The following is a 17,348-nucleotide window of genomic DNA, read 5'->3' as shown; positions in this document are numbered from 1 at the left end:
AGTGTTGATCAGTGTTTCCCAAAGCCCAAAAATGACATCAGACACAGATTATTGTTATTATTATTATTATTATTATTAGAGTGTTTCCCAAAGCCCAAAAATGACATCAGACACAGATTATTATTATTATTATTAGCAGAGTGTTTTCTGTGTAGAGGAGCTTTAAATATTCATGGATAAAAATGCAAAGTTTAAGTTTCAATAAACCTCAGCTGTTCTTTATGAAGGCTTTAAGTGATGAAGAGTGAGAGCGGGATAATATTCATGTTCAGCTCTGATTGAAAAACCACAGAAGAAGTCACGCGGGACACGTTGATGGAATGTTTTAAAATAATTTATTAGGAATTTTAAAAAGTTTTTTTTTTTCGAAGGAATAAACATGACAGGAAAAGAAAATCAGAAAATGTTACAGTGTCGACAGGATTGTTATTTTTCAGTGAAAACAGCATCAAAGTATGAAGCAGCTCGCAGCAGTGACGGCGTCTAAAGGAGAAACCCGCCGGCGGCCGGGCAGCCAGGCGGCGCAGCGTTGTGTTCGCTCTGCGCATCTTCGTCTAAAATCAGCCGACACGTGGCTGCAGCCCGTCACCTCACCAGCGACGGACAGGAAGGTGACAGGTAGACTGAGACCCACTTCCTGTCTGAAGCCGCCTCTCTGAAAGGCTCGACCGCCCACACTTTGACAAAGATGTTAATGTAACAACAAAAAAATCAGATTAAAACTTCACATTTGAAACTGAGGTACCTTCCCCCAAAACAGCCCGTGGCACACCGGACAGCGTGCAGAAGAGCTCCCACATCGGCGACCCGCAGCGTTCGCCGCCGTGCGAGGCCTTCGTGTTCCTTCACAGACAGTCGTCACAGATTGAACGTCACAGTTAAAATGACAAAAGACAAAGTAAGAAAACGGCACGACTTCACGGCCGGACGCGGCGTCCCGACTCGACTCTGCAGACATCAAACAGCCGAACGTTCCCGACCTCCCAGCTTTCTGCTTCCATAAGAATCGTACCGCTCGTCCAAAAAGCTCCCACCTCCCGCACAGAAATCAGCAGAGCCCCCCCAGAAACCAGAGTCATATTTACAGTATTTTACAGAATTGTACAGCTCACGTTGGCCTATTACGTAACTGTGACTAATGACCTTTGTCGACTGAGCGTTATTAGTGTTAACGAGTTAAAAAGCTACAGAGATATACACTTCGTGACACGTTGTCAACAAACAGCAGTAATCACACACGTTCTGTTAAAATTCAGTATGAACTAGTGACAAATATACAGGTTTGCAGTACAAATCACAGCTCCTGACCTTAAACAAGCTTCAGCTGGAGACGTTTGTCCTCATCTCAGAGGTCAGAGGTCAAAGGAGCCCATAAAACAGCCCAAACAGATAAAGAAACAAGCAGCCATCACAAAAAACAGCAAGGTCAAACAAAACAGGAAGAAAAGACTAAAAATACAGCATCTGTGGGTGTTGCTATTACACGTAGTGACACTTCAGCTCCTTTTCTCAGGAGGTGGAGTTTAGTGAGGCGTCAGAAGGGTCGGCCCGCGGTGGAGGGGTGGGCTGGACAGAGACGGGCCACATCAGCCACATCCGAAGCAGCTTCAGCTCCCTCCAGCTCTCGCTCTGCAGCTCTGCACGGACACAGAAACCACCTGGTTACTCACAGGCCGGCCTGAAAGCCTCAGAACAAGATGCCAGGGGCAACATGGCCGACTTACGCTCTCAGTGGTAGCCGTTAGTGAAGGCCGTGGCGATCAAAGGGCCCTGTGAGAGCAAGCATTCAAGATTCAGGTTCGCCGATTGGACACAGTGTCAATGAAAAGGTGGATGGTTTGTCAATAAATGACATGCAGACGTTTTGGGAATGTTCGCCTTCTCGCAGAGAGTGAAACAACATGTTACACGGCTGTCTGTTAAATACAATGCTGGTTAGCTTAGCTTAGCATAAAAACTGGAAACAGCTAGTCTGCGCAGCCACAGCAAGTGCAGATGGAGAAAAAATCCAAGTAGTTTAAATATTAAATATGTTACTGTTAAAGGGACAGAAACACGTAATCAGCAGCGAGGTCAGCTCACCCCCAGACTGTGGCTGAATCCGGTGCTTGGGGCAGGGCTCGCGGCGCTCAGGTAACTGCTGACGGCCGACTCCTGACTGGCTGTCCCATAAAGGTCCGCCATCGGGCCCGGGCTGCTTGTCCCCAAAAACCCAGCTGAGCGAGACGGAGTGGAGCCTAAAAGGAGACCACAAACAACCACGACGTGAAGTTCTCCAAACCACTGCTCGAGCAATTCAATCAAAGGCATTTCAGGACATCTGACTGAAGCCGTTAGCAGTGAGATGTCTGAAGGTGGAGACCAAACATGGAGCTAAAAGGAAAGTTAACAAACTCCAAATAAATGCTAATGTCACTCAGTTTCTGCTCAGTGAATAAGATAACAAGTTTGCTCTCGACTGAAAAGAAGCTAATGCAGAGTAATGGTGTTGCTTGATTCTGCTGCCCCCCAGTGGCCAAAAGTGCAGGTTTAAAGTTTCTTATATTTCCGCCTCATTGTGATTCTGTTTCAGTGGAATATTTTGCAGCATCATATTTACACACAGCACTAACACTAACACTAACTAACACAACACAGCAGAGCATCAGGATGCTACATGTAGCAGAATTAGCCGTTAGCGAGACCAGAGAGTGGGGCCGAAAAGTTCAATATTCTGTTGAATTCTGAATATCTTGATTTCAGACAGACAAAGCCGCTCTGGTACCTCTAACTACTGCTGCTGCCGCCGCCGCTGCCGCCATTGGTCCATACGCTGTGAGAGGAATGGCTGAAGAGACGGAGAAGAGAAGGTTAATGTGCAGGTGTGCCAACACGAAACCGCTAATAACAGAAAGAAAGTCTCGCTCCAGTGACACAGGAAGTTTAGACAATGTGAGACATGAGACAGTGGAGATGAAAGACATCAAAGACAGAGCGTCACTGGAGGAAGACTTTCAAATGGGCAACACCTTCGTCATTACTGTCAGCAGTCCTGCCTTCGGCTCAAGGCCGAGGAGGACCGACAAACACAAACATGCAAACCAAAGACGGTCAGCCGTCCACGAGGCGTGAAGCCGACCGACAACATGCTGCTTGTAAAGTCCAGAGGAGGGACGGACTGACCTGTGAGCTCAGGGGGGTGGGGTGAAGTCAGAAGGGGAGTCCTCTCTAAGTGGAACTCTAAAACAGAAACATCAGAGTGCTGTGAGACACACACACCACGGCCGGCGAGCACAACACACACACACACACACAGGCAGGGACACACCTCAGAGGTGAGGACAGGACGTACGGAGAGGACACATGGACACACACGGGAACCAGGAAGACGGACGAATGTTTATAGTTCACCGAGTTAAAGTCACGACAGACGAGCAGAAACAGCAAACGTTACAGTTTGATCACTTAGATCACAAAGCAAAGATCAATTCATCAGCAGCAGGACGGCTGATCCTGAGTCAGCCTCAACGCCACACACACACACACACACACACACACAGACAGACAGACAGACAGACAGACAGACAGACAGACAGACAGACAGACAGACACACACACACACACACACACACACACACACACACACACACACCAGACACACACACACACACACACACAGACAGACAGACAGACAGACAGACAGACAGACAGACAGACACAGACACACACACACACACACACACACACACACACGCACACACGCACACACTCACACGCTCACACACTCACACACATGCACATTCACGCACACTCTTGCACACGCACACACACGCTCTCTCACGCTCTCTCACGCTCTCTCACGCTCACACACTCACACACACTAAGGGTGGGTATTGCCAAGGACCTCACGATACGATACGCATCACGATACTTGAGTCACGTTACAATATGTTATTGCGATATCCAAATTTTGCGATATATTGCAATATTCTACATAGTTCACTGAAAAATGTAAAAGGCATTATGCATCTTAAAATCCAAGTTGTATGTACATCAGATGATGAGGAAGTCGTACTGGACTTACAACCCGTCTGAAATATGATTATTAATTGAAAAAATATCAATATTCAAATTTTGAATATTGATATTGAATTGGAAGACAAAGTATCACGATATACTGCCATATCGATATTTTTGCCCACCCCTAACACACACACACACACACACACACACGCTCTCTCACGGTCACACACACACACACACACGCTCTCTCACGGTCACACACACACACACACACACACACACACACACACACACACACACACACACACACACACACACACACACACACACACACACACACACACACACATATTTCCGCTCCCTGATATTTACAAGCAGCCATTTCTCTCTCAGTGTGTCACGTGTTTCTATGGAAACATGTTTGTATTTGTGACAGTGCGGCCGCAGAGGTCAAAGTTCATCCTCGTTTCACGAGAGCGCCGACACCAAAGTCATCTTGTCTTCACTTGACGCTTCGCCGCCACACAGAGAGTAAGAACAGATTCGTCTGTCCGTCAACCCGTCCTCTGCGGCGTCCACGCCGAGACACTCTCTTCTCACAGGACGACTCCTCCTGACATTTCCTCTGACCTTCACTCTGACCTTCCCTCTAGCGCCACCATGAGGTCACTGTTACAGATGTTCAGGGTCCTCAGAGGATAAATTCTCAGCCTGAATGATTTCAGTTTGTCCAAAACTTTGATTGATGGTCAATGAAGGACGTTCCCATGAGCCTCTGCTCTGCATCTTTTTAATGCTAATTAGCAAATGTTAGCATCCCAGTGAGCAAAATCAGTTTTTCTGATGTAAAATTGACGTTATTGTTCCCTGAACGTTGTGAAAGGTTAGCTTAAAGGCTACCAGCAGGGAACGCTGTTAAACCACCTTAAGAAACGTTTCCTCCCGTGTTATTAGAACATTTGGGGAAAGTTGACCAAAAACATTTGCAGACGATCCCTGAATGTTTGTGTTAGCTGGGACGCTTCTGAACTGTGAGAACTTTATAAACTGCAGCATGTAAGCATGTTAGCATGTAGCACAGAGCACCGCTGAGCATTTAAGACGAACGGCCTTCAGAGCAAGCGTGTTTCCTTCTTCTGACTCTTCAGTCACACTGACACGACGATGAGTTCGGTGTCAGCGCTTTCACTGAATCACAGGTGAGCCCTTTCCTTTCCGTCTCACCTGTCGGCGTGCATCTACAGTGAACACCTGCGCCTGCTGACTGAATATGGCTGTGTGTGCGGAGTGTGCCAGCGGCAGAGTGTGCTGTGATTACCCGGGAACTGGTAGGTGTATCCAGGAGTGATGCCGGCGTAGCTCCGGCTGGTGTAGGTGGCGGTCTGGAAGCCCGGGTAACCTGCGGAAACAAGAACCGCCGTCAACGACACACCTGCACACATTCAGGGCGAACGGGTGAACGAGTGCTCACCGCCCCCTAACTGTGAAGCCTGGTACTGTCTGTGCAGGTGGGCGTCATCCTACACCTGTGGACTTTGTCTGCTGTGTCACTCTCAGCAGTGCACTTTACAGATTATACCTGGAGGACACCTGAGAGCTCAGACACACAGCCATCATGTTTTCTGGTACGAGCTCCTAGTTTTAGATTTTTAATGTTTCTAAGTGTTTGTTCAGCCTTTGATCTGCAGTCTGCTCAAAGCTGCTGTTCTCACACTGAACAGCAGGTGGCAGCATCGGTGCAGCAGGTGAAGCCTGAGCTGAACGACTGAAGGAGCTGAGGATAACGTTCAGGGAGCGAGAGGATCAGAGCAGCCAGAGGCCCGTTCAGCTATTTTTACACCAGAGCTTCAGTTCATCTGCCAGGAGGACGGGAAAACACACTCAAAAGAACTCGCCCTGGTGATGTCATCGTGGTGTCATGAGGGCTGCACAGTGGAGGTTTGAGGAGGTGCATTGTGGGAAGTGTTTGTGACACTGAGCTGCAGGTGTGGAAAGGTGAAACACGGCAGCAGATTTTAGTTTTGATCTGGACTGCACGGCGCAGAGCTCCAGCTCCGTGGTCAGCTTCTCCACACGACGCGTCATGTGACCTTTGAGGCAGCAGCGCACGCGTGCAGCCACATCCTTCCGCTCCCGATCAATACCAGCTTACCCAGCATACCGATGCCCAGCATGAAGGCGTCCATTCCATAGGGCATCACACGAGAGCGTCCCCTGGCCGAGCCCGTGGGGGACATCACCTCCTTGGGCTGAGCTTTCTTACACTCCACCTGTTTGCAGACAGGAGACACATCAGCACCTCTGGCCTGTAGGTGGCGCCAGGCGTCACAGACGAACGCCGCTCACCATCTTGTTGTTGATCTCGTGGAAGTGGATCTCGCAGACTTTCTCCACCACGTCCTCGTTCTCGAACGTCACGAAGCCGAACCCTGGAGAGGACAAGGCGGGTTTAGACGGCGGGTTCAGATGTGGGCCTTTCAGGGCGGCTAACGGCCTCCAGTAATCAGTTCTGTAATAGCTGCTTAACACATTTGCCCCCCCAACCCCCACCCTACCCCCCCAGCGCTATCCTGCACTCATCCTTTCTTCCCTCCCTTCCTGGCCAGAAGGCTGGGCAAAGCTGGTAGGCTGTCATAATCGATCAGTCCCAGGGTGGGGAGGAGGCGCTTAAGGAGGCTTTATCCTGATCCAGATTAACGGACTGGCTAATTAGACTAGCCCCGTTCGTCTCCTCCAGCTCAGCCCACAGGAAGGAGGCCCGCGGGGGGGCGGAGGGGATCAATAGATAGTGAGGAAGGCCGGAGGAAGAGGAGAAGGGAGCGAGGGGCCGGGCCGGGCCGTCTCACCTCTGTGTCTGTTGGTGGTCTTGTCGAACATGAGCATGGCGTCGTCGACCTGAGGGGAGACAAACACAGATTTTTAGCTGCTCGCTCGCTCGCTCTCTCCACGCGGCATATTGCCTGACCTCAGCCCTTCTCAAGTTCTGCAGGGAGGCTCGCAACAGATGGACGGAGAGGAGGGGGCGAGGGAGGGGGCCGGAGACGAGCGACAGGTTACAAAGAGGAGGCCGAGGGGGCGAGGACGGGAAAATATGAAGAAACGCTGTACGACAGGCTGCTGCTGGATGTGGCTAACAGACCGACGGGGGGGGCACTGAAAGCTGGAAGGTGTGTTTGCCTGAGTCCTCGGCCTGAGTCACAGTCCTCCTCACAGAGGGGCCGCAGTCCTCGGCCTGTCCCCCCTCCAAAGTTTGACATTCCCGTGGCAACTGGACAAAAAGTCCATATAAAAGAGCTCGAGCCAACATCAAATATGCCTTATGAATAGTGGGAGAGCGCCAGAGAGACAAAGAGGGAGAGAGAGAGGGGGGAGAGGGAGAGAGAGATAGAGAGAGAGAGGGAGAGAGTGGGAGGGAGAGAAAGAGAGCAGAAAGGTGAATCCTGTGGGCAGGTGGAGGCGCGATGAGAGGGGGGAGCTGATAGGGAGAGGAAGAGCGACAGGTGGAGATACGGTGAAAGAGAGCACAGAGAGTCCTGCAAGAGAGAGGAGGAGAAAAGATTGGGTCAAAGTGGAAAGGGAGGAGAAAGAGGAGACAAAGGCAGAGGAGAACAAAGAGGCCTGCAGGCTTTGTTTGTTGGCACAGTCAGCCATAATTCCTCCTCCTCGTCTCCCTTTGACCTCTCCCTCCGGCCCGGCCTCCCTTTATGGAGCCAAGACACAGGTGTCTGTTCCACACGCACGCACACACACACACACACACACACACACACACACACACACACACACACACACACACACACACACACACACACACGCACACACGCACGCACAGTTTCTTTTGTCAAAGTTGATGTCCTCTCTCTCTCTCCTCTCTCCCCTCTCTCTCCCTCTCTCTCTCCTCTCTCCCTCTCTCTCTCCTCTCTCCTCTCTCCCCTCTCTCTCCTCTCTCTCTCCTCTCTCCCCTCTCTCTCCCTCTCTCTCTCCCCTCTCCCCCCCCCCACTCCATGTTGACAGTCCGGCTGCACTCAGACGTCCAAATAAACATTTGGTAAACGAATCAGTGCTCTCGGTCTATAATAAGTTTACTGGACATGGTCCACCGGACAATTTATCATAGTCACATAGTCGCACATACTCAGCGAAGAACACAGTGTGCGGGTGTGTGTGTGTGTGGACCCCCAGGGGCAGTTTGCCTGCGGAAAGGTCAAAGGTGAGCGCGGAGCGTCGGTGTGAAAGAGGACCTGTTCCTCTGACGCCTGCAGTCAGTCTTTATTTCTGCAGTTTGGTCCAAATGTCTGAGGACAGAAGATGGACAGAGGACAACTGAGATCTGCCTTTGAGCTGACGGTAAAGACCAGACTCATCAGAGCGAAGACACAGGAAGTGACACGATTCCAAAACAAACCCAATCTGCGCCGTCGAACATGGCGACGCTGCACCTCCTGCGTTTATTCACCTCGCTGCTCGATATTTCAAACGCTGAGCGTTTTAATGGCGGCTGCCCGACAATATTCCCTCCCATCCTTTTTTTCCACCTCTCATCTTCCCTGTTGTCCCCTGCCCATCCCTCTCCGCGCTCCTTTGTCCTCACCAGGACGGGACACAAAAGGTCCAGTGAGGCAGTCTAATCAGGAACTTCCATGGATGGCTGGAGCCTCCATTTCACCGTCCGTCCTCCATATCTCTCTGGACAAAATTCATCTGGACGCTATGATTGAGGAGGGAGCGCAGGGCCGAACCCGCGGCGCCGCTCGGACACAACACGGCGGCTGGAAACGTGAGAAGTTTCTCAGGTGACGCCTCAGAAGCTTCCTGTGATTCTTACAGTTCGGTCTCATCGACACGCTTCAGTTCGACGTGTTGACGAGCTCAGAGTCCAGAACCTTCTGCAGACCTCCAACTTCTGAGCAAACTAACTGTTTGTCTGTCTTTGTCCTGAGGCATAATGGCCCTCGTAACCCCCCCACCAAAAAAAATCTTTGCCCCAGTTACCCCCCTTACGCCTCCACAGCCCCCTCTCCATCAGCCCCCCCTCGCCGCCTTTGTCAGCCCGTCATCTATTCTCTGCCGCCGTCTTTCAACAGAACTTTGACTAAACTTTACGCACAAACACTGAGAGACAAACGCAGGCTGAAGACGAGGACGAAGGCCGAGCGAGACGTTTTCAGCGCCGCTTGGCTCGTTTCTATCGCCCCTAAACTCCTGAGCTGACCCCCACCCGACACACTCACATGCTAACACCACCTCGTCCCTCCTCCTTCAGAACAAAACCCCCTCACCCACAGAAAGACTGGGGGACAATGGGCAGGCCAGGTCACCACGGTAACGGGCCGGGGGGGGGGGTTGTGGGTAGGAGCAGCTGTTACATCAGATTAATTCAGATTCTGATAATCCCTCCTCCCTCCTCGCCATCGCCGCACACTCACTACAAAACTTTTCCCCCCTCCCTCTGAAGTTGGCCTGCTGCTCCCGGAGCCTCTCAGCCTCCTTGTTTTTCCCTTCCTTCCCTCTCCCAGCGTTTCTCGCCCTCCTCCTCCTCCTCCTCCTCGCAGTAACCCCTTCACTCCCAGCCGCTCCGTCTGAAGTCTCTCTGGGCTCATGTGAGCTGAAGTCGACTGGGTGAACTGGTGGGATGTGCTGCTGCGTGCTCGGCCCAGTTCATGTAAATCCATCAGAACTGACGAACTGAGCCTCGCTTCACTCTGCTCAATCCTGCTGATGCTAACATGAACGCCGCCGCCGCGTTAACGCTCTGCTGAACGCCACTCACCTTCCCGAACTGGTCAAAGTACTGCTTGACGTCCTCGATGGTTGTGTTCACGGACAGCCCCCCCACAAAGATCTTCTTGGTTCGGGTCACTAACTGTAAGAGGAGGAAAGAGCTGATGAACACACCGTCTGCACGTCTTTAAGTCAAGAATACTGAGTACAATTACACACAACTGTACTTCATTCTACTGCTCTAATACTATGAAATAAAGCTGTTGTGTTATTACTGTAATTGTTACTGAACTGCACAGAAAATAACCTCTTAAAATTCTCACTTTTTTCACTAAATTTCAAGCTTTTCTTCAGGTGGAAACTTGCAAAAAGACCCTGAATATTTCCTGGTTTTATTCTGTAGTTTTCAGACGGGAAAGAAAACGGCTCATTGGTGAACGTTCGTTATGAACGAGACGTGAAACAACAAGGTCCATAATTTCATGTCTCCTCTGGTCCGTGTGGCGTTCGCTGACTTACAGCAAACTACGAACATTCCTCCGCGTGGCTTTCTGTCCTGTGTTTGTGACGAGCTGGACAGATGAAGCGGCTCGGTCACAGAGTTCTCCTTCGTTTTTTTCTACTTTGACTCTTGATCTGAAGCTTTCACGTGTTCTATGTTTCACATTAAAGCATCACAATTCAAATACTTTCCTCCCTTCATTTTGCTGTTTTCTGTACTTCCTGCACGATTCACTCGTTCATGGCACTGTGCATTGCATCATGGGATTTAAAAAGGATTCGTGCAGCGAAACCTTCACACCTGCATCGCGCTTGACCAGGTGAGCTAGAACGAGCACACGTGAGTCACCTCAATGCAAAAACAGCCTTTTATCTAATCTGCTGCGTTAAAGTGAGGCCACACATGACGTCCTCCATGTCTCACTGAACTGTCCCGTGTTGTTGTGGACGGAGGAGACAAACTGTCTAACATGAGGACAGAGTGAACCTGAAACACAATCCGGACATTTTAACAATAGAGCGTCCCTGAAGCTGCGAAGCTTTTTGTTAAAACACGATCACATGACAGTTCAGCTTCCTGTTCTTCAGCGTACGATGAGGAGCGCTGCACGCACACACACACACCTGCTGCACGCACACACCTGCTGCACGCACGCACACACCTGCTGCACACATGCACACACCTGCTGCACGCACACACCTGCTGCACGCACACACACACACCTGCTGCACACATACACACACCTGCTGCACGCACACACACACCTGCTACAGACACACACACACACACACACCTGCTGCACGCACGCACACACCTGCTGCATGCACGCACACACACACACACACCTACTGCAGATACACACACACCTGCTGCAGACACACACACACCTGCTGCATGCACACACACACACCTACTGCAGATACACACACACCTGCTGCAGACAGACACACACACACACACACACACACACACACACACACACACACACACACACACACACACACCTGCTGCAGGCACACACACACCTGCTGCACACACGCACACACCTGCTGCAGACACACACACACACACCTGCTGCACACACACACACACACACACACCTGCTGCAGACACACCTGACAGGGGGCGGGTGGACTCACCTTGGGCTGAGCTCTGCGAGGGAACGCAACCTTTGGGTCGATCTGCAGGAGAGAGGACAGAAGAAGAAGAAGGACGGGTTAGTGCTGTGTCAGGACACAGGTGAGCCAGCAACCTGTCTCCTTCCCCTGGTGACATCACAGCCTCATCTTGAACGGCTCCTCGGTGAAGGTGTAACATATCCTCCTCCTGGCCTGGCTCAGTGTTTGCGCCAATCACAGCAAAGCAGTGATGAAGAGACACCTGTTCATTGAGGATTATCACGCTCGAGCTTCACGCCGCTCAGAACGGCGAAGGAAAACCTGCAGGAAGTTGACATGAGATGGACAGAATGTCCTCAAATCAGCGCTAAAGCCAACAGATGGTCCCTGCAGACAGTAGACCGGGCTCTGACTACGTCCTGGAATCGACGCACTGCTGCCATGATGCGTGTGTTTGTTCTGACGCCGATGCTGTGACATAACGGACGTTTCCTCTGGTAGCTTCTCACTGCTGATGGTTTTGGTTTTATTTCTCCAGTCGCTCTGAGTTTGAATGAGCCACGTTTGAACTGTTCGTCTGGTAGAAAGAAGCTGAAACGACTGTGAATTAATGACGTCCTGCTTCCATTTCTGAAGCCACGTCGTCAAAACTCGTCAGCCTTCAAGTCTCTGTGGACCAAACTGTGAAGCGTCTCTTTGCCTTCACGTGAAATGACTTTTCCAAAGTCTGTGAGCTCTTTTCTTCATCATCCACCACCCGCTAGCACGCTATTTAAAAACAGTTAAAAATGCAGAATGATGGCAAATTTCATGTATTTCTGCAGCAACGACACAAACACAGAGAAAACCTGAGACAATGAGACAACGATCATTCAAACAGCTGATCGTAATTTAAGATGAGCAGAGGATGGATGTTTTATCTGGATCTCTTTAATACTTCGCTGGCTGTAACAACTTCATTTCCCCCAGCATGGGATCAATAGTTTTATCTTATCTTATCTTATCTTATCTTATCTTATCTTATCTTATCTTATCTTATCTTATCTTAGAACCCTGACAGCTCTGTGCAGTTTTACTTTTTTTTCTCACATGTGAATGACTAAATGCTGGAGGAAGGTTGGGTTCAGTGTAAAGTCGTCGTTCTCTTCTCAAACAGCGACTCGTGAAAGTCAAACTCATGTCGGCGTCCATGGAGTCTGACTGTTTGCTGGAGACGCAGGTCGCTGATGAAGACTGAGTTTTGAAAACGTGGCTTCAGTTTTGGCTCGTCCACTAGAAAATCCACAGACTCAAAACCACCTGCTCAGGTAGCTGCTGACCACATTCTTCTTCTGCTGTCATAATCAGCCTCCACAGAACCCACCGGACATCAGTGTGTGGTGTTTACATCAGGACAGAGCTTTGTTTAAAAGAGGGGTGTGCGTGCGTGCGTGTCCGTGTGTTCGTGTGTGCGTGTGTGTGCGGCTGCGCTCAGGGGGAATGTCTGGGAACGTCCAGCGAGCCGCCGCCTCTCTCGCCACCGTCATGTGACATGTGATCTCCTGGAATCTCGCACAGGCGCTACAATCACAAACACACCTCAGCTGGGCAGGGAGAGCCCGAGTGGGGGTGGGGGTGGGGGGACACGTGGAGGGGGGAGGAGGACGGGACAGGGGAGAGGGAGCTGTCAGTCAAAGCACACCGCCGGCAGACCCACACAGGCTTGTTTGTGTGTGTTTGTTTGTTTTTGCCTCCCTCAGCTTCCTGTCATCGGGGGCGTCCTCTGACCTGCAGCTCCTCGCGTTCACGCCTTGAACCTCAACGTTACAGACGAACGGACAGAGAACGTGGCCGAGCCCACTGAATGTCACCAAGGTCACGATGGGAGAGAGGAGCCCACCGTGCCACGAGGATGCGATCGTAGACGGGCTGAGACCTCTAGATTAGTCTACGCTGGTCTAAGAGAGCTACAACAACTAGACTAGTCCACACTGTCCTGCAGTCCACTAACAGATGTGAGACAGAGCAGCGCTAAGATTAGTCCGTAACCATGAGAGGGTTCAGTTGACTACAGTAGAGCTACAGCCTCTATGGTAAACCACATGCGTTTACCAGAGCACGGCTAACAGTGCTAACAGTGCTAACAGTGCTGCTTCTACTCGAACGAGAGTCGACATCACCGCCACGTTTCTCCTTCTTCTTCTCTTCTAGAGAGCGAGTGAGAGGACTAAGACTAAGACTGGAGGATCAGATGCAGAGTCTACTGTTTAGTGTCTATGGTGGCTAGACTACTCTGATAGTCACCTCCGGTCACCAACCCTCCTGATGTCCAACACTCCTGTGCACATCAAAAACAAACAGACACACACACAAACAAACAGAGTCAAACACATGGCAGCACACGGCACATCGGAGGGGAGGAAGCTGTGGACGTTAGACACACAGAGCGCCCGATGCTGACGGCAGACGTGGTCAAAGCGTCGGTGTGTGCGGCTGAAGGCCTGCTCTCACACTCAACGCCTTCATACTTACCCAAACTCTGAGCATAAGGCCTTCATGCATGAGCGTCAGGTGTGGCAGCCAATCAGGGCTCAGTATGCAGCTGAGCTCACAACAACAAACAGTGAGAAAGCAGTTCAGTGAGGGAGAAGAAGGAGGAGGAATGTGGACGTTGTGAAGTGTGTTTGTGCGTGGAAACCTCAGAAACCTGCTCGACGTTACTTCACGGCGTCAGAGGCCGAACCTCTCCGCACGCTAACAGAGGAGAAGCTGAGCGTAATTCCAAGAGAGGTTTACGAAATCAGGGCAATCCCCTTTGACCGGCTCCATCCAGGCCGTGCCGCGATTGGCCGAGCTCGCTGCCCGTCACGGCCTGAGCCGGGAACACGCCGCACGCAACGCGCCCATTGGACCGCGCTCAACCTCTGCGAGGAACAACTCAAGCCTGTTGACTCCAATCCTATTAGTTAACAGAGCCATACTAATCACAGATGGGGTCATTACACCCCCCCGCCCCCCCCCTCCACTGAGGTCAGCATGGAAATGGTTAACGGGGGCCACGAATACGCTGATGGAGCTGCACAGAGCTGAGAGACTTTGTTGTAAAGCTCTCCGCTGTGCACCTGAATGGAAACTTTGTCCCACAAAGGTGCAGCCGGCGTCGGTCACAGATAGCAGGGAGCTGGGAGGGTTCGCGGGGGGGGGGCTGCCTCCCCATGCCGGTCAAAACCAGGCTGCATCTGTCCTTCAGCACAACAAGTACCAATAAATTCCTGCGCACTGTATTTGCTCTGCAGCCTCTGGGCTGAGCGGCGCTCGCTCGCTCACAGCGTGGCACATTCTTTCTGTTGCCACTGGAGAACTTTCCTGCTAACAGGATAACCTGTCAGCGAGGGAGGGGGGCAGGGCGGGCAGCCTGAGAGGCCTGCTCTGCTCGCCACTGATCGCCGAGCCCTCTCCACGCCACCGACGCACCCGATGGCCGGCCACGAGGGGCCCCGCCGCGGCCCCCCAGGCTGAGAGGAGCAACCCGCCGGGGGGAGCGTAAACGCCACCACCTCCAATATCTGTGACTGTTTCTGCTCCAAAGGAAAGACTCTGAACATTTGACAGAGTCATTTTTCAACTGTGGGGGGGCGGGGGGGTCACTATGGAAACAAGCCCCATGGCGAGTTTGTGGCGTCCAACCATGATGGCGCTACTTGTCATAGCTGTTGTGCCTGCGAGTGACACCACGGCAGCGGGGACGCCAAAAACACGGAAAGTCAGTTTGAGTTCGCCGTCGAACGACTTCCTGCACGCCTGACTCCACACTCACACCTCCTCTGAGCTCCTGCTGCTCCTGCAGGAGGAGGAGGAGGAGGAGGAGGAGGTGCATCCTCACAGCACAAAGCGGGACAGAAACGGCCCCCCCTCATTTTGACTAACCAGCAGCCATCACCACTCCCACAGAGGAGGGAGGGGGGGCAGCGGTCCCTATGGCGACCAACGGGCCACATTGTTCCCAGACGGCCCACATTCACTCCGACAAAAAGACACACACACACACACACACACACACACACACACACACACACACACACACACACACACACACAGTGGACTCAGGTGAGAGGCCTGACTGTCACTCTGACTTCACCTGAGATCGACAGGAAGCTGTTTGTTTGTTTGTTTGTTTGTTTGTTTGTCACTTCAGCTTCAGGAGTGAAAACAAACTTTTGTTCCTCCTCTTAGCGCGCGCCGCGCCGGCGTCGCGAGGAGGCAGCGCGCTCCGCACGCGTCTCCGCGCGGCCGAGGCGTGGCCGCCGGCGCGGCGTGAGGACGCATCAGCGTGCTGGAACCTCAGTAAACAGTGACACGCAGCAGAGTTACACCTGTGGAGCGGATTATTGGAAATCCACTCATCAAACAGCAGCGATGGATTAGCCGGCGGTGGAATAAATACAGAGAACTCACTGTTTTGGAGTCCAGCTCGTGCCTGGTTTGAGCCAAAACTTTATCCACGCCGGCCTGATCGACAAAGGTGACGAATCCGAAGCCTCTGCGGACACACGGGGGGGGGGGGGGGGGGGGGGGGGGGGGGGGGTTAGTGACACAGAAACTGATGTTGACATGTGATGAGCAGGGAGGAATCACGGAGGTCAGATACACTTTCAGCCGGCTCTCGGCTCCCTCACCTCGAGCGCTTCGTAACCGGATCCCGCATCACCATACACTCCTTCACCTCGCCGTACTTGCAGAAGTACTCCTTCAGACCCTCTGCGAGACAGGAGGAGGCGCACAGAGGACGCGTGACTTGATGAATCAAGCGCTTAACCACAAATGACAACTTTTTAATAGGAAATCTGCAGAGTTTGGCAGCAGAGTCCGAGTTTCTCCACCGGAGTTCAGACAATTTTCAGCCGTCAAACCCGAAATGTGACCAAAAAACAAAACCTCCAATAAAACGATCGTTTCTGCTAAAACCCCTCGTCTTATTCCAGAGTGAATCATCTCATTTCAGCCTTTTTAACGAGCTTTAAAGAGCGGCTCGTCCACTCTGCGGACGGCTGAATGAGAGCTTTCATTCACGCCTCAAAACTCAAAATAGCAAATAAACAAATTCTACGTTAGCAAACAGAAATATTGAGAAATCCAGTTTTTCAAATGAGTTACACATCCAGGAAGTTTAAACACACAGCGGCGTTTTATGAGAGCTGCTGGGAAAAGATTTACCTTGTGTTGTTTGCCAGCTGAGTCCTCCAATGAACATTTTACTGTGGAAGAAAAGAGAGAAAATATGAGAAACACACGTTTGAAGAGAGACTCAGATTCATTCATTCACGCGCTGAAATTAAGTTAAAACTGAGCTTAAAGAAGAGGAAAGACACTTTAAGAGTGAGTCTCTCAGATTCAACATGCAGGCTGTGTGTGTGTGTGTGTGTGTGTGTGTGTGTGTGTGTGTGTGTGTGTGTGTGTGTGTGAGACCACCGTCCCGTCGCAGAATACCGGCTCTGTTTCTGAGCGGAGCGGCAGAAAGTTTGTTACCAGGGGTCGTGAGGGGAGTCCGCGGCGGACAGGCTGCTCTGGCTCCCTTCAGTCTCCATTCCGTGTCCTCGCGCTGCGTGTGTATGTGTGTGTGTGCGTGTGTGTGTGTGAGTGTGTGTGTGTCCGAGCCGAGCCGAGCCGTGCCGTGCGGGAGAACAGGCGGAGAGTGAGTGAGAGGAGCTGGGCGGGTTTGGCCCGGGGTGACAGAGAGGGGAGCGGGCCAGATGCAGGCTGGGACAGACTCCACCTCCTCCCGGCTGCTCGCTCCCTCATCCCACCGCCGAGGCGCGCGGCTCGGCGTCAAGCCGCGGCTCTCAGCCGCAGCGCTTCCGCTGCTGCCTTTCAAAATAAAAACCCAGCGCCAACAAAGCCCGCAGGTGTTTTCACAGGTAGGGATGAGAGGAAAAGTCTTTACAGAGAAACGTAAAAACAACCGATGGGATTTACGAAACGGCAACATTTAACAAGACCAATGGTTTCTGCCATTTTATCCTTTATTG

The 17,348-nt window shown here is 51.6% G+C and overlaps 1 protein-coding gene across 2 annotated transcripts; it reads right to left on the bottom strand.

The window, feature by feature from the left end:
- Window positions 1-316: 316 nt before the first annotated feature.
- msi1b (musashi RNA binding protein 1b) lies at window positions 317-17,026 on the bottom strand. Of its 2 annotated transcripts, XM_070963817.1 has the most exons (15): window positions 16,849-17,026; window positions 16,537-16,577; window positions 15,999-16,080; window positions 15,778-15,862; window positions 11,365-11,406; window positions 9,773-9,865; window positions 6,849-6,897; window positions 6,349-6,431; window positions 6,155-6,272; window positions 5,321-5,401; window positions 3,163-3,219; window positions 2,765-2,827; window positions 2,083-2,237; window positions 1,725-1,770; window positions 317-1,637 (listed from the first exon to the last, which is right to left on the bottom strand). In XM_070963817.1, the coding sequence occupies exons 1-14, from the start codon at window positions 16,905-16,907 to the stop codon at window positions 1,729-1,731; spliced, it is 1,050 nt and encodes a 349-aa protein (XP_070819918.1). In that variant the 5' UTR covers window positions 16,908-17,026; the 3' UTR covers window positions 317-1,637; window positions 1,725-1,728. The 2 variants fall into 2 exon arrangements, with proteins under 2 accessions (XP_070819918.1, XP_070819917.1); XM_070963816.1 differs by lacking the exon at window positions 3,163-3,219 and having other exon boundaries at window positions 318-1,637; window positions 16,849-17,017.
- Window positions 17,027-17,348: the final 322 nt, after the last annotated feature.

Source organism: Chaetodon trifascialis, chromosome 6 (genome assembly GCF_039877785.1).
Source record: "Chaetodon trifascialis isolate fChaTrf1 chromosome 6, fChaTrf1.hap1, whole genome shotgun sequence".
NCBI classification, from domain to species: domain Eukaryota; kingdom Metazoa; phylum Chordata; class Actinopteri; order Chaetodontiformes; family Chaetodontidae; genus Chaetodon; species Chaetodon trifascialis.
Note: the sequence above shows the minus strand (reverse complement) of the source record. Positions and strands in the feature narration are given on the sequence as shown.

Bases quoted from the DNA above. Each gene is read 5' to 3' on its own strand.
- msi1b (XM_070963817.1), bottom strand. From the start codon at position 16,907: ATGGAGACTGAAGGGAGCCAGAGCAGCCTGTCCGCCGCGGACTCCCCT. The intron at 16,578-16,848 runs GTAACAAACTTT...TTTCTTCCACAG, and splicing joins GACTCCCCTCACGACCCCTG to TAAAATGTTCATTGGAGGAC. The intron at 6,898-9,772 runs GTGAGTGGCGTT...GTCTCCCCTCAG, and splicing joins ACTTTGACCAGTTCGGGAAG to GTCGACGACGCCATGCTCAT.